Source organism: Xenopus laevis, chromosome 8L, assembly GCF_017654675.1.
Source record: "Xenopus laevis strain J_2021 chromosome 8L, Xenopus_laevis_v10.1, whole genome shotgun sequence".
In the NCBI taxonomy this organism is placed as follows: domain Eukaryota; kingdom Metazoa; phylum Chordata; class Amphibia; order Anura; family Pipidae; genus Xenopus; species Xenopus laevis.
This window is the reverse complement of record NC_054385.1, coordinates 100107864-100134426: the sequence shown is the minus strand read 5'-3', so window position 1 is coordinate 100134426 and position 26563 is coordinate 100107864. Positions and strand designations below refer to the sequence as shown.

General features: G+C 38.3%; 1 protein-coding gene across 1 annotated transcript in view; it reads right to left on the bottom strand.

The window, feature by feature from the left end:
* itpka.L (inositol-trisphosphate 3-kinase A L homeolog) overlaps window positions 1-26563 on the bottom strand; it is a 60890-nt gene that overhangs the window by 14605 nt on the left and 19722 nt on the right. Inside the window, exon 2 of the mRNA XM_018231130.2 lies at window positions 10672-10759. Coding sequence (XP_018086619.1) covers window positions 10672-10759 — 88 coding nt within the window. The remainder of the gene's footprint in view (window positions 1-10671; window positions 10760-26563) is intronic.

The window sequence follows — 26563 nt, the reverse complement described above, 5'->3', positions numbered from 1 at the left end:
CTTGTTAGGTGCTCAGTCCGCAGCGTCCCCACCGCTTAGTGTCAGTTCAAAGCCAGAAAGATGGACGGCACTCCGTTCAAGTTTATTGCAGGCTCCTACAAGGATCTCACGCCCTACGCATTTCGGGATACAATCCCTTAATCATAGGCAACAAAGTAAATGCATAGCCTAATTATAAACAAGATATCTAGGGGTAATGTAAGCCAGTACGTTTGTCCAGGAGCAGGAACCGATATGAACCAATCAGCAGGTAGCATTTACTGGTCAATTGTTTAAAAGCAAGCATCTTATTGGTTGCTATGGGTTACTGCTCCTGGGCAAACTTAGTGTTGTTCATTACATATGGGGGTTAGTCCCTTAAATGTGAATTGACAATGATCAGGTAAATTGTAAACCAAGTACAGACAAGCATTTGGCACATCTCCCAGTGGCCCTCCTTTAGCTCAGCTACAGCAGGTATTCTGGGAGCTCTGCAATATCAGCAGCTCAGTGTTTGCGTTTGACTCTGACAACATGTACGCACTTGTGTGCTTGAAGTTAACTACCTCAAACTACGGGATAGAGAAAGCCAACCAGATACAGTTTATTGTGCTTGCTTTCTATTAGGCAGAACTGGTATTGATTTTACTTTCCCACAGTGAAGTCTGACAAAAAATGTTTAGTTGATAAAAATAAAATTGGCCAAGACAAAGACATAAGAAAAGTGTGGGGCGTTTAATAAAGATTCAAGGGCAGCGGGAGAAGCAATCTGAAAGGCGTGTTCTCTTATATCTGTCCTGTAATAGAACACCCAGCAAACAAAGAAAAATGTGGCTAACAGGTCTATAACAAGAATTGTATTACTCTTAAAACTTTCATTCAAAATATAGAATGAAAACAAGCAACATTTTAGAGAAATTAAGCAAGAAAAAGTGAAAATGTATAAAGCTGAATACAGACAGAAATATACATTGTATGTGGTTCTCAAGTGTGCTCAGATACATTAATGCACTGTACTTTATACTGCACAGGCAGGTTTTGGTTTTGAACTATTATTAGTGTGATAACGTGAAAAAAATCTGACTGATGCTAGACACTTCTAGGTACTACAGATATGGGATCTGTCATCCAGAATGCTCTGGGCCTACCAATAGGATTTTTGCCTCCAGTAAGGATTAATTATATCTAAGTTACGATCAAGTTCAAGCTACTGTTTTTTATTACAGAGAAAAAGGAAATAAATATTTTTTTTAAAATGTGAATTATTTCATTAAAATGTACTCTGTAGGAAAAGGCCCTTCTGTAATTGGGAGACAATGGGTAACAGATCCCATTCCTGTATTTTGTTTTTCTTAGTATTTCAGTTCAGGCCCTTTTCTATTCATCTAAAATGATATTGGAACAAGATGCCAGTTTATTTTCCAAACTAGAGAGTAGCAGAAAAAATATCTGAAATGCCTCAAAAATTAAAACAAGGTGTTAACTGAACACAGTACAACAAGGGTTGTCAGTCTATTTCATGATGAGGCCTTACATGTTTCTCATAGTCAACACAAAGCCTCACCTAGTTTAGCAAAAAAAATCAAATCCAAAATTGTAATTAAGTCTATAGGTATCAATATATGACAATATAATAGTTACATACATGTTTATATGGACTCCCATGCAGTGTCGGACTAGCCCACTGGAAAACTCCCAGTGGGCCCAGGTGTCAGTGGGCCTCTTGCTTCTAACCATTTGGCCTATTTCATGGTCATTCCCTATTTCTTTATGGGAACAGAGAGGCTTAATAATGGAAGAATAGTGTATAGTATGTAGAGAAAAGACACTAGGAGAATAAAGAGGTGATTAGAGGAGGTATAATAGTTTGGAATGTGGGCCCTCAGCCTAAGGTTTTCTGGTGGGCCAGTGGCATCCCAGTACTACACAGTCTGGGAATAATAATAACCAGTGTCGGACTGGCCCAAAGGGATACCAGGAAAACTCCCGGTGGCCCCAGGTGTCAGTGGGCCTCTTGCTTCTAACCATTTGGCCTTTTTCATGGTCATTCTCTATTTCTTTATGGGAACAGAGAGACTTAATAATGGAAGAATAGAGTATAGTATGTAGAGAAAAGAAACTAGGAGAATAAAGAGGTTCAGTAAGGAGAGGAGGAATAATAGTTTGGAATGTGGGCCTTTAGCCTAAGGTTTTCTGGTGGGCCCTTCCAGTACTACACTGCTCCCATGCGTGTGCTTATCAATAAGGAGAAAAAAGTAAATTCAGCTATAAAAATATATGCTAGCAAGTCTCGTAGTTTAAGGAAAACTATACCCCCCGAATGAATACCTAATCAACATATTTTAGTTGTTTTAGTTTATATCATATTCAGCAGCCTATTAAAGAATCTTATCAAACTTTTACATCTTTTCCCTTTATCCGCCATTTTCTGATATTCTCTATGCTCCCTCAGAGATCAACTGACCTACAATACCGCAGCTCTAACTGTAACAGGAAGAAGAGTGGGAGTAAAAGACAGCACTTTAATTAGCTTATGTGACCAAATATGTATGTGTGTCAATGGTTTGTTTGTGTCCACCGTGAATTGTAGGATCCCAGGGGGTGGCCCTTAGTTCTTAAAATGGCATTTTTTCTATTTAGGACTACCCAATGGCATTAAAAAAGTATAATAATTTTATGAAAATGTTTTATTCAGATGAAGCAGGGTTTTAAACATGAAATGTTTCTTATAGAATTTTTATAGAGATCTAGATTGTTCAGGGGTATAGCTTTTCTTTAAAGTAACACTGGCCTATAGTTAGCTTTAAGGAAAGGTTCCTTTAATTCTGAAAGGTATTGTTAAGTGCATACAGTATATCTTTAGTCCAGACATATGTTTGTCACGCAGTGTTTCTCTGTTGCAATTAATGCTTTTGGGACTGGTGATGACCACTCAACATAATCACTTAAGTGCAAAATACTTAAAGGGGAGCTATTACTGTAACTATGGGAAACTGATTAATGTGACGCTTTACTCACAGAAAGTAGCCTCTCTACTCTTCCAAGTCCCAAATGCAAAATTAAACACTCCCTTCCCCTACATCACATCATCATTCATAGCTATGAGTCTATAGACTGCAGTTACACAGCACATGATCCAATATTTGCTTTTTATCAATTAAGCACGACAGTTTTGTCAGGGCCTTAGGGCAGGGGCACACGGGCAGATTCGGGGAGATTTAGTCGCCTGGCGACTAATCGCCTCTTCTGCGGAGCGACAATCTCCTGAACTGCCTTCCTCCTGCTATAATGAGATCATTATATCAATTTTTCCCAAGGTAAATAAGTTAGGGCCTTGAGTCTATATCATATTGTTGCATTACATGTAGAGGAGAACACTCCAGCTAATACATATGTCCACAATGGCCTTAAAAGTTAAAAATGGACAAAAATAACCACCCACACATGAACAGGTATAGCCAGTTGACTATGCTGGTTTGGAGGGAAACAGCAGCTTCCATCTGACAGTAGAGCTCCAAATTTATGTACATTTGGCTAACCCTCAGACCACCCTCCCAGCAGCCAAGTTTACCTTCATTTTCTTTTTGACTTTACAACCCTTTTAAATGGCAATGATTTTCATTACAACATTAGTGTGCAACTTTAAAATAACCTGAGGAATTTCAAGTATAAATTGAAACTTTCAATATGCTAGCAATGTTAACATCCACGTATTTTTAAAAGAACTGCATTGCCTAAGTTTCCTTATTATGTCTGTCAACGTGTGTAAATCATTTACAGTATTCCAAGGTTAGGAGATTTTCAGCCCACTTATCTAGGTGCTCCTCAAGGCTGAAACACAAGCCTTTAACCAGCCAAGGAAAAGTTCCTGTAAAACACTGTTCACAACTTGTTTGTCGAGTAGTGTGTGTAAATTCAAAGATGAAAGGTTAGAATAAAAGATAATCTGCATATAATGAAGCGTTATTAGCTGAATTGATTGTTGTTGTAAATGTTATCAACAGGATAATTTACAGCTATGTTCCACTCACCCTATCACCTAGAAGCAGTGAGCTCATTGTTCCATTGATAACATGCTGTTAACACCCAGGGTGTTTTCTGGAATATTTTTCTCCACTACTTTACCCAGAGAAAAAATAAAAAGTATAATGACAGAAATGAGAAAAACTGAAGATAATCACAACTGTTATGCCACATATAGTATTCTTATGAACCTTTCTCGGAATAATAAATCTTGTTTCTGTCTTACATAGTTACATAGTTACATAGTTAAATTGGGTTGAAAAAAGACAAAGTCCATCAAGTTCAACCCCTCCAAATGAAAACCCAGCATCCATACACACACCCCTCCCTACTTTTAATCAAATTCTATCTACCCATACCTATACTAACTATAGAGATTAGTATCACAATAGCCTTTGATATTATGTCTGTCCAAAAAATCATCCAAGCCATTCTTAAAGGCATTAACTGAATCAGCATCACAACATCACCCGGCAGTGCATTCCACAACCTCACTGTCCTGACTGTGAAGAACCCTCTACGTTGCTTCAAATGAAAGTTCTTTTCTTCTAGTCTAAAGGGGTGGCCTCTGGGTAAAAAGGTCCCCTGCTATTTGTCTATAATGTCCTCTAATGTACTTGTAAAGTGTAATCATGTCCCCTCGCAAGCGCCTTTTTTCCAGAGAAAACAACCCCAACCTTGACAGTCTACCCTCATAATTTATGTCTTCCATCCCTCTAACCAATTTCGTTGCACGTCTCTGCACTCTCTCCAGCTCATTTATATACCTCTTAAGGACTGGAGTCCAAAACTGAACTCCATACTCCAGATGAGGCCTTACCAGGGACCTATAAAGAGGCATAATTATGTTTTCATCCCTTGAGTTAATGCCCTTTTTTATGCAAGACAGAACTTTATTTGCTTTAGTAGCCACAGAATGACACTGCCCAGAATTAGACAACGTGTTATCTACAAAGACCCCTAAATCCTTCTCATTTAAGGAAACTCCCAACACACTGCCATTTAGTGTATAACTATATATATATATATATATATATATATATATATATTATTTTTGCCAAAGTGCATAACCTGCATTTATCAACATTGAACCTCATTTTCCAGTTTGCTGCCCAGTTTTCCAACTTAGACAAATCACTCTGCAAAGTGGCAACATCCTGCATGGAACCTATAGTTCTGCACAATTTAGTATCATCTGCAAAAATAGAAACAGTACTTTCAATGCCCACCTCCAGGTCATTAATAAACAAGTTGAAAAGCAAGGGACCTAGTACAGAGCCCTGCGGTACTCCACTAACAACACTGGTCCAATTAGAAAATGTTCCATTTACCACCACTCTTTGTAGTCTATCTTTTAGCCAGTTCCCTATCCAGGTACAAATACTATGTTCCAGACCAACATTCCTTAATTTAACCAGTAACCTTTTGTGTGGCACTGTATCAAATGCTTTAGCAAAGTCTAAGTAAATCACATCCACTGCCATCCCAGAATCGAGGTCTCTACTTACATTCTCATAAAAAGAAATTAAGTTAGTCTGGCAAGATCTATTACGCATAAAACCATGCTGGCACAAACTCATAGTATTATGATTTGCTATGAAGTCCAGTATCTTATCCTTTATTAACCCTTCGAAAAGCTTTCCTACCACTGACTAACTGGCCTATAGTTTTGAGGTTGAGAACGGGATCCTTTTTTGAATAGAGGCACCACATTAGCAATTCGCCAGTCTCTTGGCACTATGCCAGATCTCAATGAATCCTGAAAAATTAAGTAAAGAGGTTTGGCAATCACAGAGCTAAGCTCGCTAATTACCCTGGGATGAATACCATCTGGCCCTGGACCTTTGTTAATCTTAACATGTTCTAGTCTCTTTTGAATTTCTTCATGAGTGAACCATGCATCATTAGTTGTATTACTAGAATTGGGACTGTTAAGAAGGAAACCTTCACTTACTGGTTCCTCATTTGTGTAGACAGATGAAAAATATGAGTTCAGAATCTGCGCTTTTATTTTGTTTTCATCTACCAGCTGACCCCCCTCTGATAGTAAGGGTCCCACCCCTTCCTGCTTCATTTTTTTACTATTAACATATTTAAAAAATAATTTTGGATTTTTTTTACTGCTTGCTGCAATATCCTTTTCTATAGCAATTTTAGCTTGCCTTATAGCTTCTTTGCATGATTTATTGGCCTCCTTGTACCTTATAAATGTTTCGGCTGTACCAGCTAACTTGAAAGCCTTAAAAGCACGTCTTTTCTTACCCACCTCAACACCAACGCTTCTATTGAACCAAAAAGGTTTTGCTTTGCAACGACGTTCCTTGCTTACAAGTGGAATATACTGACAAGTATATTTATTAAGCAGCATTTTAAAGACTTCCCATTTTTGTTCTGTGTTTAACCCTGTAAAAAGCATTTCCCACTTAATATGTTGCAGAGATGCCCTTATACTGTCAAAGTTTGCACGTTGGAAATTTAGTGTTTTAGTTACTCCCTTATAGAATTGCTTCTGCAACAGAATCTCAAAGGAGACCATGTTATGATCACTATTCCCTAAATGCTCACCCACACAAATGTTAGAGATGAGTTCAGTATTGTTAGTTATTACAAGGTCCAAAAGAGAGTTATTCCTAGTAGGTTCTTGAACGAGCTGGAATAAAAAGTTGTCATTCAGCATATTTACAAACCTACTAGCTTTTTCTGTCTTAGCAACCCCATTACCCCAGTCAATGTCTGGATAATTGAAGTCACCCATAGCAACAACTTGACCCAGCTGTGAAGCCGCTTGTATCTGCAAGAGTAGCTGGGCTTCATACTCGACACTTATACGAGGTGGTTTATAGCATGCACCAATGATAATTCTTTTTGTTACCTTTTGTCCAGTCAAAATCTCAACCCAGAGTGATTCTACACCCTCACCAGTGCCAGCTATTGTTATTTCTTTAGCGCATGGCTTTAATTCAGACGTCACAATCACATTAAAGGGATACTGTCATGGGAAAAATTTTTTTTCAAAATTAATCAGTTAATAGTGCTGCTCCAGCAGAATTCTGCACTGAAATCCATTTCTCAAAAGAGCAAAGAGATTTTTTTATATTCAATTTTGAAATCTGACATGGGGCTAGACATATTGTCAATTTCCCAGCTGCCCCAAGTCATGTGACTTGTGCTCTGATAAACTTCAATCACTCTTTACTGCTGTACTGCAAGTTGATTTCAGTGCAGAATTCTGCTGGAGTAGCACTATTAACTGATGTGTTTTGAAAAAAACATGTTTTCCGATGACAGGATCCCTTTAAGCAGGCAGGTGCCGTTTTGTGAATACTGTTACTAAGACAAGCTTTGCATCATGCCGGAATCTTTTCCTGATGCCTATGCCCATGCACTGGCTACCAAAGAGAAGGTGCAAACAATATATGATTGACAGCTGAGCCTATTAAATGAGTTTATAATAGTTATGGTTATTTTTTATAAAAGACAAATTTGGGTTTCATATTTAATTTGAAAAGGAATTTTACTATACAACTTTTTATGTTGTGAAATATGTGAGTAGCTCCAAAAGCTGCCATGGATCTCTTGAGCTCAGTGGGGTAATTAGAAGTTGCTTGTTCCCACCACAAAAAAAGACTCTTTTATTCCTTAAACCTTGAAAAAATGATTTTATTCATATTCCGAAAGTGCACAACCGCTCACCCTCTATACTCATAAAGCCTACCCACAAACAGCAGCCTATTGCAGCCTACCACCATCAAACAAACTTTTTTTTTTTAGATGTGAAGCACATTCAGATTTAAAGAGTGTTTGGAGGCAACACAAGCATGGAAAAGTTTCTGAGTGCTGTGATTGGCCATTTGGTAGCATCTATATCAGGGGTCAGCAACCTTTACTATCAAAAGAGCCATTTTGCCCCATCTTCCACGAAAGAAAAAAATTGTCTGGAGCCACAAAACATAACACAGCTTATAAACTTTTAAAAGTTTTACCCTTTTTTTAATTGTAACTGTTACAACAACAGAATACAACAAACAGAAGTGCAGAGTGTATGTGTAGGCCTACTTTGAAATAAATTTGAAATAAATTAATCTCTGAATTGCCCTATTAAATGCTAATGTTCTTATCTGTTTAATGTGACTTCTGTTTATGAAGCTCCATGCTGATCTTCCCTTTCTTGTCTTGAGTGTGCGACCACTGCTGCGGCTCGGTCTTGCCTGTCACTCCTGGGACGTCTATACAGTCCTATCACCTGCTGGCGGCTTAACGCCATTAGTTACCGTGGTCATACACTCAAGAATACGCCAGCAGGTGTGAGGGCTGTATAGATGACATGATAGGTAAAGCCACAAGACCGAGGCGCAGCAAGCAGGATGAAGAGCCGCATGAGGCTCCGGAGCCGCGGGTTGCCTACCCCTGCTCTATATGGACTGCAGCCTACAGCAGGCTCTCTTTGGCAGTACATCTGGTTTTTATGCAATCAAAACTTGCCTCTAAGCCAAGAATTCAAAAATAAGCACCTGCTTTGAGGCTTTTGGAAGCAAAATTGAAGGGGTTGGTGAGTAACATGTTGCTCAAGAGCCACTGGTTGGGGATCCCGGCTCTAGAGAAATGTAAATTAAATTATATAAGTTCAGATAACACTCTATGTCCTCATGTATATACGAGCAGAAGGAATAACAATAAAGTAATATTTACACTAAGGGGTTTATTTATCAAAGGTCGAGTTGTGTTTTCCATGAAAAATTTGATTTTTAAGGGGTTCTCTTAGTCAAAAATTGATTTTTCATGTTAAAAAATTTTTTTTCGAGATTTATTATACCCCGATAGCTCGAATCTAAAAAAAACACTAAAACCTGTCAAGGTCATTAAGGAGTCAATGGCAAAGGTCCCTTGAACCATTTGAAGATGTTAGTAGCCTAGAGATTTTTTTGGTGGGTTTCGGTCGAAAACTCAATCAGTTTGAGTATTCAAATTTTTCACCCCGACCACACTGATTCAAGTTTTTACGTTCAAGTTTTTTCTTAAATTAGAAACCATTAGAGTTGTGTGTTCATTTGAGGTCTAGAAAAGCTCACAAAGCTCTATAATTTGACATTTAATAATAATCCCCTAAGTGTAACTCAGCTATACATCTCTGTTGTACAATAATGGGTTGCTGATCTGACTTAATGTCCTTCCTACTGCCATTAATGTAAATTGCTGGTAGTAAAATATATGCATCACATATGCCTCAGGCTAGGCTACTATGCAATGCACATGATTTACTACTGACTAGCTACATTATTGCCGGCATGAATGCAACTTCAGACATTTCGTTGCGCTTGAAGAGATTAAGCACAGACGACATTACCTATGGGTCTGGCCACACGGGCAGACTCAGGGAGATTAGTCGCCAGGCGACAAATCTCCTCTTCTTCATGGCGACTAATCTCCCCTATCTACCTCCAGCCGGCTAAAATGTAAATCGCTTGGGGGCAGGCACACGCAGCGCTTCGTTTTCCGAAGTTACCCGTAGTTTCCTCGTGAGGCAATTAGGGGCGACTGCGGAAAACGAAGTGTTCTGTGTGCCTGCCCCCAGGCGATTTATATTTTAGCCAACGGAAGGCAGATCAGGGAGATTAGTCGCCGCGAAGAAGAGGAGATTTGTTGCCTGGCGACTAAACAGAAAATTTGTCGCCTGGCGACTAATCTCCTCGAATCTGCCCGTATGGCCAGACCCTAAAGTGAGTAACACAAAATCTAGGAACACTATATTAATTTCCTAATTTTCATTAGACATATACAAAGAGAAAACATGAAAACTAAGTTAGTCTTCTAAAGCAAGGGAAACCAAAGAAAAAGCTTAAATTACTGTATGCTCATCACAACCTATGGTATCAATTGATTTGCCAAATTACTGTTTCCACAGCAATTTATGGAAACAGAAAATTGTGGCATTGTCTTAAAAAAACTTGCGTGTACAATTTGCAGTTACACAGATAGGTCTCTGTTTTGACAAAGCCTGTGATCCTGGCATAGTCTATGTTATTTTTCAGCATGTTCAGACAAATAACATCACCACTGTTTTCTTTGAGTTGTCAGAGTATGTTTGCTAAATATTTTTCATAACAGGATTAAGCCGTCTAATTCAAAATGCCATTGGCATAAAGAAATGAGTCAGAAATAAATATTTCACTTGATAAGGCAGTAAGTACTGTACACTGTGTCCTCAGCAATGCTAATATCAACACTAAAGGGGAAAATATACCACATCTATATGTAGTTTAGTTTGTGTGTTATTATTTGTTAAGTTACACATATTTGTGTTTATAAAACCTATTTTAAACCTAATGTAAAGTTCCGTTATCTGGAAACCTATCCAGAAAGTTCCGGAATGACCGTCTCCCATAGACTCCATTCTATCCAAATAATACACATTTTTAAAAAGTACTTGATCCAAACTGAGATATAATTAATCCTTATTGGAAGCAAAACCAGCCTCTTGGGTTTATTTAATGTTTATATGATTTTCTAGTAGATTTAACGTAGGAAGATCTAAATTATGGAAAGATCAGTTATCTGGAAAACCCAAGGTCCTGAGCAATCTGAATAAAGGTCTCATACCTGTATTATAAAGTAGAAGAATCTATTGAATCAAACAGGCCCCATATCCTTGGACAGAAGTTGTGTTCTCACCTGTGTGCCCAGCAAGTTGTACCCAACGTCTTTTGAAGGGACTGAAAACAGGAATGTTCACCATCGTTCTGATCTTCTGCCATGATTTCTGTAGCCATGTACAAAAGAAAAAAGAAATAAAATATATACGTTAACAAGTGCAAATATTTAACTCACCAACTTATAACTTCCCTGGCAGTGGTGTAATAGTTGGGGCCCAGGCCTGCCACACAAAATTATTCCCCAGGCCCCCACCCACCCTGGCTGAAATTGCTGGTGGCCCGCGGCATGCAAGAAATCATGGGTCACCCGCAATTTTTTCACATCACACGTGTGCTGAGGGTCACCCACAGGCCCCTTTCTACAGAGAAACAGACCCGGATCTCCCCTTGGCAATGGGATCTGCTTCTTCTGTAGTTATGTCACTGTGCCCTGGTGCTCCTAAATTTTAGGCTTTAAAATAAAGGGCCAGATATAATTATGTGAGAAAAATCTCATGGTTTCTCATGTAAAAACGTATTGGCGAGATTCAATTTGAGGAAAGAAAACATTTCTCCTAATTCAGTTCAATTCTTCTCATAGATTTTAATAGAGTTTTCATGTGATAAACAGGGAAGTAAACGTTTCCCATTGAAGTGTATCTGGCTCTATAGGAATATCTGGAAATAAATTAGGAGATAAGATTTTCTCACAGAATTGAATCTGTCCTAAAGTTTTCTCATGGAATTAAATATGGCATTAAAGGAGAAGGAAAGCTAAGGAGGCATTTTATTGCCAATAGATTAGCTGCATTAGTGCTAGGTAGAATGCTGTATTTATTATACCATACCTGAGAAACTCTCTGTTTGTTTAGGATAGCAGCTGCAGTATTAGCTTGGTGTGACATCACTTCCTGCCTGAGTATCTCCCTGCTCACATATAGCTCTGGGCTCAGATTACAGCAGAGAAGAGAGGGGGGAAGAGGAGCAAACTGAGCATGTTCACGCCCGGGGCAATGAGGTTTAAGCTAAAAACAGGAAGTCTGATACAGAAGCCCATGTGTACACAATAGAAGGAAAGAAATGCTGTGTTTCTTTTGACAGAAGACTCAGAACAACACTACTTTGGTATATTTAGGTGGACCTTTCTGATAAGGCTTACTTAGTTTTTAACCTTTCCTTCTCCTTTAAGGAATAGAGGCCATAAAATGACTACAACAAAATATATATTTTACTATACATAATGAAAAAAAATGAATTTCGTTTTGTAACACAGAATGCTGGCAAAGCAAGAAAAAAGTGCATCATAAATAAACTAGTTCATTCCTTCCTTGTATGAAAAACAGTAGTTGTCTTGACTACCATAGCAATACTTACGTTAAGACACAAGAAGTCAGTAACAGGGTTGGTTATTGGTTAACAGTCATAAAGTACTAATTAAATCCCTTGTCATGAGCAAGAATGGTTGCTTGAGGCTCAGATAATAAACACAACTGCACTGTACTACTCTTTAGAGAAGTTGAGGTGTGTGTGTGTGTGTAATTCTTGCTTTTGTTTCTGGCTATTCATGTACAGTAATATTCTTCCTTATTGTTATGAGTCCTACTTCTCTCTTTTTAAAGTGGTTTGTTAACATTTTAGCTAAATGACCATTTACAATAAAAAGAAAAATAGAAATACAATTGATGTCAGCTCATACTTCAATCTTTTGTTATTAAAATACAATGCAAAAATAAAGTTAAATCTGCCAAATAAGTCACTCCAGAGCCTGTATATAGGGCCTTTGAAAAAAAGAAAGGCACCTAAGCACAAATAGTTGAATACGCACCAATTCATTTAAGTGGTCCAGGTGCTTTAGCCCCAGACCCTCAGCTCAGGGAAGTGGACAGAACATAACAAAATAGAAAAATTTAATTATCGGCCACTCAAAGATCCATAGACAGGGCATCAAACAGTAGTAAAAAAATCTTCATTTATACAAGCATCTCAACTGTTTTACATGTTTCGTTCCCAAAAGGCACCTAATCATAGGCTACGAGGCCAGCGGGACTGATATCTGGCCGGAAATTGGGCTAATATGTATTGGCAATTTGTAAAATCCACATTGATGCAGTCAAACCCACATTGACGCAGTTCTTGTCTGACAGGTCTCAGCCATTCACTTGAATATTGGGCACAGATAGTAGAGGAGAATGGATAGGACTTTCCTCTGCCAATACAAAATCTTTTCTCTAACTTCATAGGACCAATTTACCACAGCAGTGTTCTATGGAAAATTCAGATGCAAACAACCATGATTTTTTATGAACAATATATCCTTTCACAAAAACCCTACTGGTATCTACAAACTAAAACGTTCCATAACTGGAAAAATTGCAGTTTCATTGTTTTCTTTTTAAGCATGAGGAAGCTAAAAGGAGAACTATTACAAAAAGCTTTCTATTATTGCATTAGAAACATTCTAAATGTATCTGAATAATGAAGTAAAGCTAGCCATACGGGAGGGCAATAAAAGTTTCCAACTCAGCCCCTCCAGACTTTTTTTTTTATTATCTAAATGAGCTCCCTTGCTACGTGTTCCTGTTCTATGTGATGAAAATAAATATATTTCATGTAGATCAGCCAGAATCGCTATGACAACTGCTACATCTTCTTTAAATAACAATTATGTAGCCTATTTCATTATACATGTCAGGTTTAAAATACAAAAGGGATTTACCTTAGTTGCCAGGATTTGGATTACATTCTGTATCTCAACACTTACTGCCTAAAGAAACTATCATTCTTTTGAATTTATAACTTTTCTGTGACCTAGATGAGCTGCTGCCAAACAATTATCATTTGCCCCATGTTAATCAAACATCCAAAATAGATTGCTCTACTGCCATAATTCAACAGTAATGAGAATAGCTAAAGCATAGTACACTGGCTCCCAAAGAAGGAAAAAATCGAATGCTCCGGTCATGAATGCAGTATATGAATACATGCTAAAGTTATAAAGGAATTGTAAGGACTTCAAAACAAAAGCAAAGCTAATATGAAGCAATTCCCTTCACTTTTCAAATGATCACATTGCATGAAAATGTTAATAAAAATCTCCTCTCCCTGCGTTTGATACCACTGACTTGAAAGGGAAATGATTATGACAAGTTTGAGTTTCTTAGGGCAGAGACAGACGAGAAGATTCAGGGAGATTAGTCGCCCGGTGACAAATCACATCTTCTCCGGGCGACTAATCTCCACGAACTGCTAGAATCGTCCGTGTGATGGCACTGGGAGCACTTCATTTTCCAAAGTCGCCTGAAGTTTCCTCGTTATTCAACTTAGGGCGACTTCGGAAAACAAATCGATCTGAGTGCCATCCCATCCGCGGTTACGATTCTAGCCGACGAGGAGATTAGTCGTCCGAAGAAGAGGTGTTTTGTCGCCAGGTGACTAAATCTCCCTGAATATTCTTGACTGTCTCTACCCATATACATCACTTTAAAAACATACACGGCCACAATATACACATGTTCTTTTAAATAGCATAGCAAGTAAATTAGAACAGACTGTTGTCAATGGCTAGATGATTATCTGAATGGATTGTGAGAAGGATTGGTAGGGGGTGAAGTGAAAATTAACAATAAGTTGTTGGGGTAATTGTTTACAAAACTAGCCATTGAGTTCCTAAGCCTGGTGGAACGGGTGCTTTGTGAAAAATCTACAGATGCATTAGGACAGAAGGGTAACAATTAATTCTAAGGTATGCTATACATATCTACATAAGATAAGATCCCAAATATTAAAAATAGAAACAAAAGAAATGCACAGGTCCAAAGATAAAACATAATAAATGTTGAAAATATGTATTAAATAATAAAATCCCAAGGGGTTTCTGAACAATTTGTTACCCATTATGCATAGAATTACCCAATTATCTGTTATGTAAAGATGACAAAATAAAAATACACCATACTCAATTTCATGGCTGACACTAAAGCATGTGCATAAACAACACACTGCCTGCTATTTGTGTCATAAAACCCTAACAGTAAGTTGACCACATAAACATAAAACCACATATTATTGAGAAATACAAAGCTTGCATTCTCTTATCTCCCACATGCCCTAACATGCAAAAACAAAATATTATTATGAATGCCACAGGTCTGACAATATGCCAATATGAATAGGATTATCTAGTGATGTTACATACAGGAACCCCAAATACACATGTAGGGGACTGTTAAAGTAGTTGCACTTTATGTTTCAGGTAGTCTCCTAGAGTTTATAGACAGATAAGTGTGGGTCCTAAATTGCAGTTGGAAAGGGAGATGTTTCCTCATTCTGTGTCAAAGTATGCCCTGGTGATTTTAAGTTTTCCCTCATTTTACATTGTTGTTTTGTGGTTCCACCTCTATATCATGCATAATACATTTCCCTGATATTACATTTTCCACCATATTTTTCTGGTCCCCTGAAAAATGTAAAATGGGGGTTCTACTGTATGTACTAAGTATATATGGGAAAGCTGATAAGGATTAGACACCTGGGTGTACCATGCCAGAATAGAAATCCAAGTGTACAGATTGGTAGAGCCAGGCAAGCCAGCCAGACAACCTGGGCGGTCGCGGCGGCAACTGGAATTGCGCATATGCGCAAAGTGGCGCTCGTGCGCATTTGCAAACTTCTGCTCACATGCATGCTCAAATCGCCGCAATCGCCAATGGACGGAGAGAGAGGAGACCAGACTAGGGGTAGGCGGCAAAGAAGGTACGCCCCCCTCCCAGCTTTGCGCCATAGGTACTTGCCTACTCTGCCTACCCCTAGCCTAGGTTCCACTGGGAGGGCCTGAAAGCTGTGTTTTGGCATTTGTAAGTTGACTACCTGTAGACTGGTTGCTGGCCCCTGATGGAGAAAGAACTTCTGATCGTTCAGTTTGTGAGTATATGCTTAACAACTATGTTGTATCATCTGTGCTTATTTCTAAAGAGATCTGGATATTATCCTGCCAATAAGGAAGTTATTGTTTATTTTTAAGAAAAACTGGTGCCCATTTTGCCTCCAGCATTACGCATGGGCCCACTCATGACGATTAAAAGTCACATGGTATATTTTGTGTCAGAGCAGTGAGTACCTCCCCTTATAACAGGCTCACCTGTATCACCATTTTTGTTTGTGAAAGAAAGAAAGGGCTGCCAACCATAAGATTTCAATTCCCTATGAAAGAACAAAAGTGACTCAAGTTTGAGATTTGAGTAATAATTTGTCCCTGATATTCTCCCTTCTATTGTTTTCAATTCTAAGCAGTGTTTGATAACTCTAAACCAAGACAGAACTCTACACAGCACTACATAAACAGATATAAAGCTTGTGATGATATTTAGCAAATATTTCTGTTCTTGTTTTGTTGAATTCATTAATTAAAAATATCACATTCATCAGATGTAGCTGCCACTCCTCTACTGGCACTTTGTTTATATAACTAAATAATTTCCTTCTAAAAGCCATGCTAGCTGCACCCATGGGTGGAGGGAAAAGAAGAATGTAGTTTTCCAGGGCAAGATCAAGCAAGCGGTAACAAAACATAAATAATGTAATATTATAAAGAGGTTGGGTTGAATCTATATGGTTGTGTTGTGGTAAAACTTTCTTGTATGCTACATATCTATACACAGTAAAATATTTTTTACAACAGCAAAACAAATTGTTTTCATGTATAGCTAAGTATTGCCTTGAAGGGTGGTCTAGGGCTCAAGCATAGGATTACGGTATATAGAAACAAACTTTCCCTGTACAAAGAGCCAATCATTCATTCATTCTATTACCCACTGGATAAAAACCAGAATAAATGTATTCTTGTTTCGGATATACAAAGCAAAATTAAAATTTGTTTCTGAGGTGCAGAGTTTTCTATAAAATGATGGGGGTACACTGGCTATTTATCCAAGTATACTGGCTGTTAGGGGGAGCATATAATGTGCAATACCACACTATTATTTAAGGGCACATGTTCAAGTACAAATTTAAAAAACTGAAGCAAATCCAACAGCCTGTTCACTCTATACAAATAAGGGGGATTACTTCCAAATGACAAATATGGAATTTGCCACTCTTTTGCCAGAAGTACTGCCATGGTTGTGAAGCACGTGCATAGTTTGTATGAGGGTGTGGTTAACCCGGCTTTAAGGAGAATAAAATACAGGTACCTAAAGATGGATCCAATAAACAAAAAAGGCGGCACTCCGGATGAATATGAGGAGATTTATCGAAGCTTATCAAGGTAACAACATCGCCTTATGCGTTTCAGGAAAACATTCCCTTAATCATAGGCAACCTAAAGGTGGCCATAAATGTTACAATAACAATATTTTGGAAAAAATCTTTCCAGGGAAAGGCCGTTTGTTTCAATACACACGTGTAGAGCTGAATAGTCAGATATACAGGAAGAAACAATAGAATTCTATCTGTATCTGACAATGCAGCACTAACAATGGGCGATGTTTGTGTGCGTATGAAAATGCAATTTCATAAGATATCAGTGCATCTATGGCCACCATAACTTAGGACACCTGGATTGATCTTAGTTGCATACCCTCCACCTTATTTGATGTGACATGGCACCCACCAATACTGCTCTGCTGCTCTTCGTTTTGGCAACAAGCAGGGCAAACTGGGCTATGTATGGGGCTACACCAAGGTACCTAGTTTAGGTTCATGGCTTTTGTTCTTTATATCTCTTACAGCTCTACATAAGCTCACAATTATTTTAATTTCTGGTACCATGCATTTTCTGACAATTATATAATCTAGTCTATATGTACGGAAACACTGCCGATATTCTGTAAAATGGTAGTAACTTTGAATGTTACTGCCACGATCGGCACCCTGGTCCCTGGTCTCGGCTCTGCTTCCGCCTGTAGCAGCCGCCTTTCACTTCGGGAGGAGCCCTCCGCTAATCAGATGCCACCAGGTCTGATTTAGAGAGGAGCAAAGCAAGAGTTCTGGACGAGCAAAGGGGCACATTCCTCTATAATGTTTTAAAAAAGGTTATGAAACTGCAATGATTTTCAAGATTTCCTCAGCTGTTATTAACGCTGCGCCATCAAGTTACTGTACGTATAGAGAGACTCACCTGATCTTTAACCAACTTGGATTTTCTCTCAGAACTAGAAAGAGCTTTGTGTGGTTTTTTTATTCCTCAAATGAACTCACAACTCGAATAATTTCTAATTTAGGAAACAACTCGAATGAAAAAAACTCAAATCATCGAATCGAAAAAAACCTGAATTGTTCTTATTGATTGAATTTTCCAGCAAAACCCACTGGAAAAAAACTCGAACCTCATGAAGGCTATTAACATCTTCAAATGGTTCAAAGGACCTCTGCCATTGACTCCTACAGAACCTCAACAGGTTTTAGATGGTGTATTTTCATATTCAAGCTATTTCCAACTTTGAGGTATAATAAATATTGAAAAATTTGAGTTTTAACTGAAAAATACCCTTAAAAAGACTACCCTGATCACCAATGTTTTCTCTGTCCACTAATTATTCACAGACAAGAAATGCAACTATAAATATTGTGACATGTTATTTTATTTATTATGGTATTATTTTAATATGACCTGATAACAATTCTCCCACTTTCCTCACTATTTCATTTAATCTATACAGCATGTCTCTTAAATAATCTGATCATTATTTTAACACTATTTGCCAAGCGCCCTTGTAAAGACACCACTTTTAAGATGTGGGAATAGAAATAAGTCTTGCAGTATTTCAAAAGAAGGGCTGCAAAACGGTAACAGGACATTTAACAGGACCATTTGTGATATTGACCTTTAATATGTTGCTGTAGTTTTTTTTCTTATTGTCCTTAAGAGAAATTTCCTGTTATTTTTAAAGGAAACTGATATTCCCTATGGTCTACTTTCTAGAGAAGCAGCAAAGTTTATTTTACTATGTAAAAGCTTCTGTTGATGTATTGGTATGGTCTTCTAGAATGATTTTTAAAAAGTAGATGTAGAAGTCGAACACAATAATAAAATGTTTTTTTTAGGAAATAATATACCCTCTATTACAATACATAAGGATACTATGAGGTTTATTTATCAAAGGTCGAGTCATGGCTTTGACTGGGCAAAGGACCTTAACCTTTATGTTACTGAGCCACTATTTTCTTTTTCTCTGTAATAATAAAACAGTACTTTGTTCTTGATTCAACTAAGATAAAACAAATTATTTTTAGTGGCAATAAAATCCTATAGGGTTTGATTCACGTTTAAAGGAACAGTAACATCAAAAATGAAAGTGTTTTCAAGTAATACATATACAGTATAATGCAGTACTGCCCTGCACTGGTAAAACTGCTGTGTTAGCTTCAGAAACACTACTATTGTTTATATAATTAAGCTGCTGTGTAGCAATGGGGGAAGGCTCAGGTTACAAAGCAGATAGTAGATAACATCTGTAGAATATAATGGTGTTATCTTTTATCCACTATTTAACCTGTGCCATATAGCAACTTGTTTATATGAACTACAGTAGTGTTTCTGAAGCAAAAACACCAGTTTTACCCGTGTAGGGCAACAGTGCATGACATTTTCATTACTTTAAACACTTTCATTTTTTGGTGTTACTGTTCCTTTAAAGGGGACCCGTCACCCAAAAAAATGATTTCAAATCCTATTTTATCATGTTAGTCAAGCAAAATGAACACTGTATAAATCAATTGAATCTGGGAACTCATAATTATAGCAAGCAGGCAGGAGCCATTTTGTGCACACTGTTATTAAGACAAGCCTTGCATCATCTCAGAATCTTGTTTGTGCACCAGAATGGGGGACCTGATGTCCATCCCCATGCACTGGTTACACAATTAAATGGTTAAGAGAACAGGGGAATGTGGGGAGAGCAGTGACATCTAGATAATAGTGAGGAGGGGCAGACAATATTTGATTGACAGCTGAGATTTTTAAATGTGTTTAAAACAGCTATGAATGCTTTAATGAAAAAAAGAATTTGGATTTCATGTTTAATTTGAAAAGGACTTTTATTATACCTGTACATCTTTTTATGTCTGGATGACAGGTCAACTTTAAGTTACTTTGTAGTAGACTTAAGGTTGTGGAGATCCAAATTACAGAAGGATCCCTTATCTGGTAATCCCTAGGTCCCAAGCATTCTGGATAACAGGTAAGATACCTGTATTTGCCAATAAGAGATACCCAGTTCCAACTGAATGTAGCATGCCCAGAGCATAACATTCCCATCACCATACCTCTCTGTCAGTGCAACAATGGTATTTTTTTGCTGTTGCTGTTGTTCTAATAATATCGGCAGCAAATCACATTGACTGTAATTGTACATCTTACTAAGGTTCCATTAACAAAAGATGATAGATAGCATATAACCCATATCATTACTAATGTGCCGTTAAACTATAACAGCAATATATTCTTATCCGGTGAGGCTTCAGCAAGAATAATGTGTCTTCCTCTCTATGCACAGCAAGCTTTTTATTAGTGCTGCACCAGGGCAAGAATGCTTTGTTCTTAATTATCTATTGCCAAAGGAGTATCTTACGAAGCTACTTTTCATGAAAAAAATGCATTTAGCGTACAGGTGTATCCTTCCTTTACATCCTGTTTGTACCACAGCTGCAGCTGGCTGAATCTAAAGTATCAAGTGTCTGTGTATAAAGAAGGGGTGACATTTGTAACAGGACTTTCATAACCCGCACTGCTCTCAGAAGCAAGAACATATCACGGAGACTCCATTTATTTAATGCAGAGTTTCACCTTCAGATTTTTATATATGATCATTATATATGTTTTTGCTCTGATACATTCCAGTTTGGGATTTGACCAGTGGCGTAACTAGATGTTACTGGGCCCCACAGCAAATTCATTTTATGGCCCCCAACATAACCACATGTTGCCCTTTTTTAACCAATATATATGGAAATTGCTCATTAATTAGGGCCTCATGGGGCCCCTATACCTCCTGGGCCCCCCTGCAGCCGCAGGGTCTGCTTCCTTTGTAGTTACGCCCCTGGATTTGACTAGTTATCTGGTCCCACTTGCACTAGCAGCCAGGCAGTGACACCTTGGAAGATGGACAGGAATGGGGCTGAATAAAAAGATAAATAATAACATATTAATTACAATAAAAACCTAGCCTGAGGATTAATCTGCTTTCTTATTTTCAGCAAACTGATGGCATTTCAATTTCAGGCTGGACAGAGGCAGAAGAACAAAGAAAATAATTCAAAACCATACCTCCTAATTGACTTGTTTTCTGCTGATGGGTTTATCAGAGGACAGTGTTTCAGGCAGATTGGGGGGGGGGTGTTTGGGCATAACTGGGCATGGCAAGTGTGGACCAGGGGTGGCTAAAACGATCTGTTCTTGGAAAGCCAAATGTTGGGAGGTTTAGAAAAATCACAATCAACAGCCTAGGGATGGGCAAATTTGTTTGCCTTGTTTCGCTGCAGAAATGATGCCCATAGACTTGTATGGCACTGTGCATCAAAAAAAATTTGCCTTGCTCAAAAATTTTTTGACTTTTTTCTAGACTTTAATGGGCATCGGGCGACATTTCTCAGACGGCGAATTTTTGTTGAAACGAAATGGGTCAAATTCGCCCAAGCCAACCTACAGTATATTTGAGAATGATGTTCCAATCTATTGATAAGTCTCTCTGAAGAGTAGAGAGGTAACCCAACCTCAATGAAATACCATAATGTATCATGAAACAAAACTCACAAGTGTAAATATTATGGTCTAGATTCCATGAGAAAAACTAGTATTATAGACTTTCTCATGAAAACTCAAGCGATATCTACGGTTAAATTAGGGTCTGAATGAGGAAATACATTTTCACGGTCAATTAATCTGTCCTTGTGTATATAATCAGACCACTATAAAACACATACATTGAACCCGATTATTCACTGTACGTTCTTTGAGGTGCAAATCATAGCATTTTATCAGCACTATAATAATTTATGCAGATTGCATTGTATCAATGGTTTGACAATGTGCTTAGTCAAGAATATCCTGTAAAATATACCCTTACAAATGGTGCCTAGTGGTGTAATCAGCAGCGTCATTTGTGCCATGTGATTCACTGAGATTTGTGTATTGTAAAAATGGATTTAACTCCTCTTGTTCTCTTGTAAGATAGAGAATATTAGAAGTCACATCCTTAACCTGTATAAAACCATTTGTGCCATAATATAGTTATGAGACTCCTTGTTGACTTCTAACCTTATAATGTACAACTGTGTGTGTGTGTATGCATGAATACAGTGTGATAGTATGATAGCCATATGCTGGAGAAGACTGAATTGTAATACACACTATACGTTTCTCTAAGGGCCATGTCGCACACTGATCCACTTTGTTCCAAACCAATATTATTTTTGACTAACAGACAAGGCATCGGCCTGTGCACAGACAAGGTAGATTTTGGCCTCCAAATCTGTCCCCTCTGTGCACTAACAGGCTGATAAATGAACCGGATGAAATTTTTAAACTGTCAATTTCAACTGTAAGGAATATAATCTGGAAATGGCCACAGGCACAGTTGCTGTAAAACCCAGGTCTGGCAGACCAAGAAAAATAAAGGAGCAGCATATGCGGAGGATTGTGAGAATAGTTACAGACAACCTAAAGATCATCTCCAAAGACCTGCAAGAACGTTTTGCTGTACACAGGCCAGCCATCAGGAGGGGGACAGGGGGGAGAGTTGTAGGGGGCCCGAGGGTAAGGGGGGCCCTGCCACGCCACACTTACTTGATTAGGCGGGCCCCCCATCTTTCTGAGAGCTGCTGACTTCGGGAAGGCATGGACGTTTAAGGGGCCCTTGCCACCAATTTTCTCATAATGTGGGGGGGGGGGCTGGCCACCAATTTTTCTTTTCTCATGTGGGGTCCTAGCCACCAATATTTTTTAATGGGGGGGCCCTGGCCACAAATGTTTTTTTTATGGGGGGCCCTGACCACCAATATCTTTTTATTTTTTTTCTGTGTGGTGGGGGGCGGACCTGTGGGGGTGGGGAGGGAGGACCTGTAGGTGGGGCTTGCGGTGGGTGCAGCCCAGGGGGCCCAGGAAATTTTGTCGTATGGGGCCCTGCGATTTCTGATGGTGGTCCTGTCTGTACATATGGTGTATCTGTACATCGTTCTAAAATTCAGCGCAATTTGCACAAAGAGTTATGAGAAGGAAGCCACAAACAGAGTCGCTTGTTGTATGTAAAAGCTAATTTAGACAAGCCACAGTCATTTTGGAACAAAGTGCATTGGACTGATGAGACAAAAATGTATTTATTTGGTCATAACAAAAAGCGCTTTGCATGGCGGAAGAAGAACACCGCATTCCAAGAAAACACCTGCTACCTACTATCAAATTTTGTGGAGGTTCCATCATGCTGTGGGGCTGTGTGGCTAGTTCAGGGACTGGGGCCCTTGTCAGATGAATTCAACCCAATATCAACAAATTCTTCAGGATAATGTTCAAGCATCAGTCACAAAGTTGAAGTTACGCAGGGGTTGGATATTCCAACAAGATAATGACCCTAAACACACTTCGAAATCTAAAAAGACATTTATGCAAAGGGAAAAGTACAATATTGTTCCCAAAGTTTTTCATCTGACCGTATGAATAAGAGACTGGAATACAAATAGGCCAGCACCTGAATAGAAAGATGAATAATAAAAAGTAGCAACAACAATACATTTGTAGCTTTACAGATCATTTGTTTTTAGATGGGGGTCTGTGACCCCCATTTAAATGCTGGAAAGAATCATAACAAAAAGCCACATAATTAAAAAAAACTATAAATCATTAAGCCCAACTGAAAAGTTGCTTAGAATTGGCTATAACATACTAAAAGTTAACTTAAAGTTGAACCACCCCTTTCAAATTGTATATGAACCTGTATGACTTGGGTTTTTTTGTTAATACCTCGAAATACAAAGTTTATTATGCACAGACAGATTATAATAGACTCTCAAAACCAAGTGCAAGTTAAACAAAATCTTTGAGGGCAGAGGTCTCTCAAGAAGATTTAGAAGGATTTTAAAGGATAATCTTTCTTTTTCCCTGGGATAAATCTGCCCTTTAATATTTAGAAATCAGCAAGTTCCATTTCCTGCAATGGTCACTAGTGTTCCCAGTTAGTGAAGATCCTCTAGCGAGTGAAAGTGTAGGAGGATACGAAGTACTGCACAATAAGGAAGGAGTTCAGAAACTTTTGTGCTAGGGTAAGATAAACATAATAAGCATGAGTCTTGACATATAAAAGCACATGGAAACAATTCATTGCTACATTTACAGAATATTTCTGCTGCAGTATGCCACAAACTATCTTCTGCCAGTACAATGTTGTGCTTCTAAGGCATTTTCACTTTTAGGCTTAATTCCGCACACAGTTGGAACACTGTCACATTCCCTAGAACCTATTACATTTAGCATTTTAGCTAGCATTTAAGCATGTTAATACACAATGGCCCTTTCTGTCCAAACTAGGACAAGCCAGATAATCCATGTTTACAGTCGGAAAATATTCCACATCAACCCTGTTAATTCCTGAGCTGTTATGTTGCTCAGGTATTAGTCCACATTTCTCTTCCTATTGATAAAAAAGAAAGTGAATAACCATCTCAGTCTGACATGTGTAATGTGTTTCTCTTCATAATGACATAGCATCAGTCAAACACTGAAACAAAACTGCTGAGTTTATTTATCAACCCTCTGTAAAATGTCACAAAGGAATTCAGATTTATAAATTCAGACACAATCAAGCATATTATCTGCATTTCAATTATCAGCAGGGAAACTACCTACTTGGATACAAAATAATACGATATGGGTGCCAAAGTCCATTAAAAACTCTTTTATAGGAAAGCACGTTATAGCATTGGCCAGACTGATAATTGCCATATACAAATAAAGCATTATCATTAAAGGGTTGGTTCACCTTTGAGATAACTGTAGAGAGTGATATTCTGAGACAATTTGTATTTTCTTTAAATTTTTTATGATTTGTGGTTTTCGAATTATTTCGCTTTTTATTCAGCAGCTCTTCAATTTGCATTTTATGCAATCTGGTTGCTAGGGTGCAAATTCCCCTAGCAACCATGCACTGATTTATAAGAGACTGGAATATGTATAGGAGAGGCCTGAATAGAAAGAGGAGTAATAAAAAATAACAATACATTTGTAGCTTTACAGAACATTTGTTTTTTAGAAGGGAGTCAGCGACGCCCATTTGAAAGCTGCAAAGAGTCAGAAGAAAAAGGCAAATAACTCTAAGGGGCAGATTTACTAAGCTCGAGTGAATGGTTCGAGTTTCAAAAACGTTGAATTTCAAAAGTAAATTTTTGGGTACTTCGACCATCGAATAGGCTATATTCGGCTTCGATTCGAACGATTCGAAGTAAAAATCGTTCGACTATTCGACCATTCGATAATCGAAGTACTGTCTCTTTAAAAAAAACTTCAACTTCATACTTCGCCAAATTAAAGCTACCGAAGTGCAATGTTAGCCTGGGGACCTTAATGAGCACTCTAATTTTTTTTTTGGTTGAATAAAAATCATTCGATCGATCGCTAAAAATCGTTCGAATCGTTAGATTTGAGCGATTTAATCATTCGATCGAACGATTTCTATTCGATCGTTCGATCAATTGAATACGATAAAAGTCCCTCAACTTCGATATTCGAAGTTGAGGGATTTCAATTCAAGGGTCGAATTTCGAGGGTTTTTGGTCATTCTATAACATACTAAAAGTTGACTTAAAGGTGAAACCCCCCTTTAAAGTGCCTGAAAGTGGAAAAAGGTTCAAATCTAATTATATAAGCGGGCTGTTTGTTGCTTATCTGTTCAGCGATGGGGGGGGGTAAGGATGGAATATTAGAAATTTACAGGCAGGTACATTGACAGTAAATTTGTGATACAGGCTGTGGCCTTGTGACTGATACCTGATTATATTTAGGAAGTTTCACAGTTAGATGAAACTAATGGTAATTCTTTGTCTTTGTGATTGTGCAAGTTTTGTGTTGTGTATTATTGCAAATGAGGTGCCAAGAGAACCTTGTACCACTGACAGACAAAGTTGAGGGTTGCACATAGTAAATGAGGCCTGACCATTTCTTTTTGCAGTTTGAACTCTTGGCAAAAAGTCCTTTGTTGCAATTTGGGATTACTCATCTCAGACTCCCAGTGGCCCCACAGATTGATAACTAGGGAGCAGCACAGCAAATTCGGGGAGATTTAGTCACCTGGCGACTAATCGCCTCTTCTGTGGGGTGACACAGCGCCAATGCACTAGCGGTGCTTCGATTCAGAAGTCGCCCGAAGTTTGGAAATTGAAGCGCCACGAGTGCATGGTGGTGGCGCTGGTGTTTTTTCATTATAGCAGGCAGAAGGCAGGGGGAAGGCAGTTCGGTGAGATCTCCCCGAATCTGCTTGTGTGCTAGCTTCCCTAAAGGGATTTCAACATGATTGTCTCTTTGGGCTTTCAGACACAGTTTATGCTGTTGTTTGTAGTTGTAATCCTATCTGAGTAATACTTAAAGGATTTATTAAAGGGATACTCTCATGGGCATGGGAAATTGTTTTTTTTCTAAACAAATCAGTTAATAGTGCTGCTCCAGCAGAATTCTGCTCTGAAATCAATTTCTTAAAAGAGGAAACAGATTTTTTAATTTTGAAATGTGACATAGTGATAGACATATTGTTAGTTTCCCAGCTTTACTGCTGTACTGCAAGTTGGAGTGATATAACCCCCTCCCTTTCCCCCCCCCCCCCAGCAGCCAAACAACAGAACAATGGGAAGGTAACCAGATAACAGCTCCCTAAAGCTGGCCATAGACGCAAAGATCTGATTTTACAAATCGAGCATTCGTGCGATTTTCGGACTGTGTGTGGAGAGTCCCTGACATT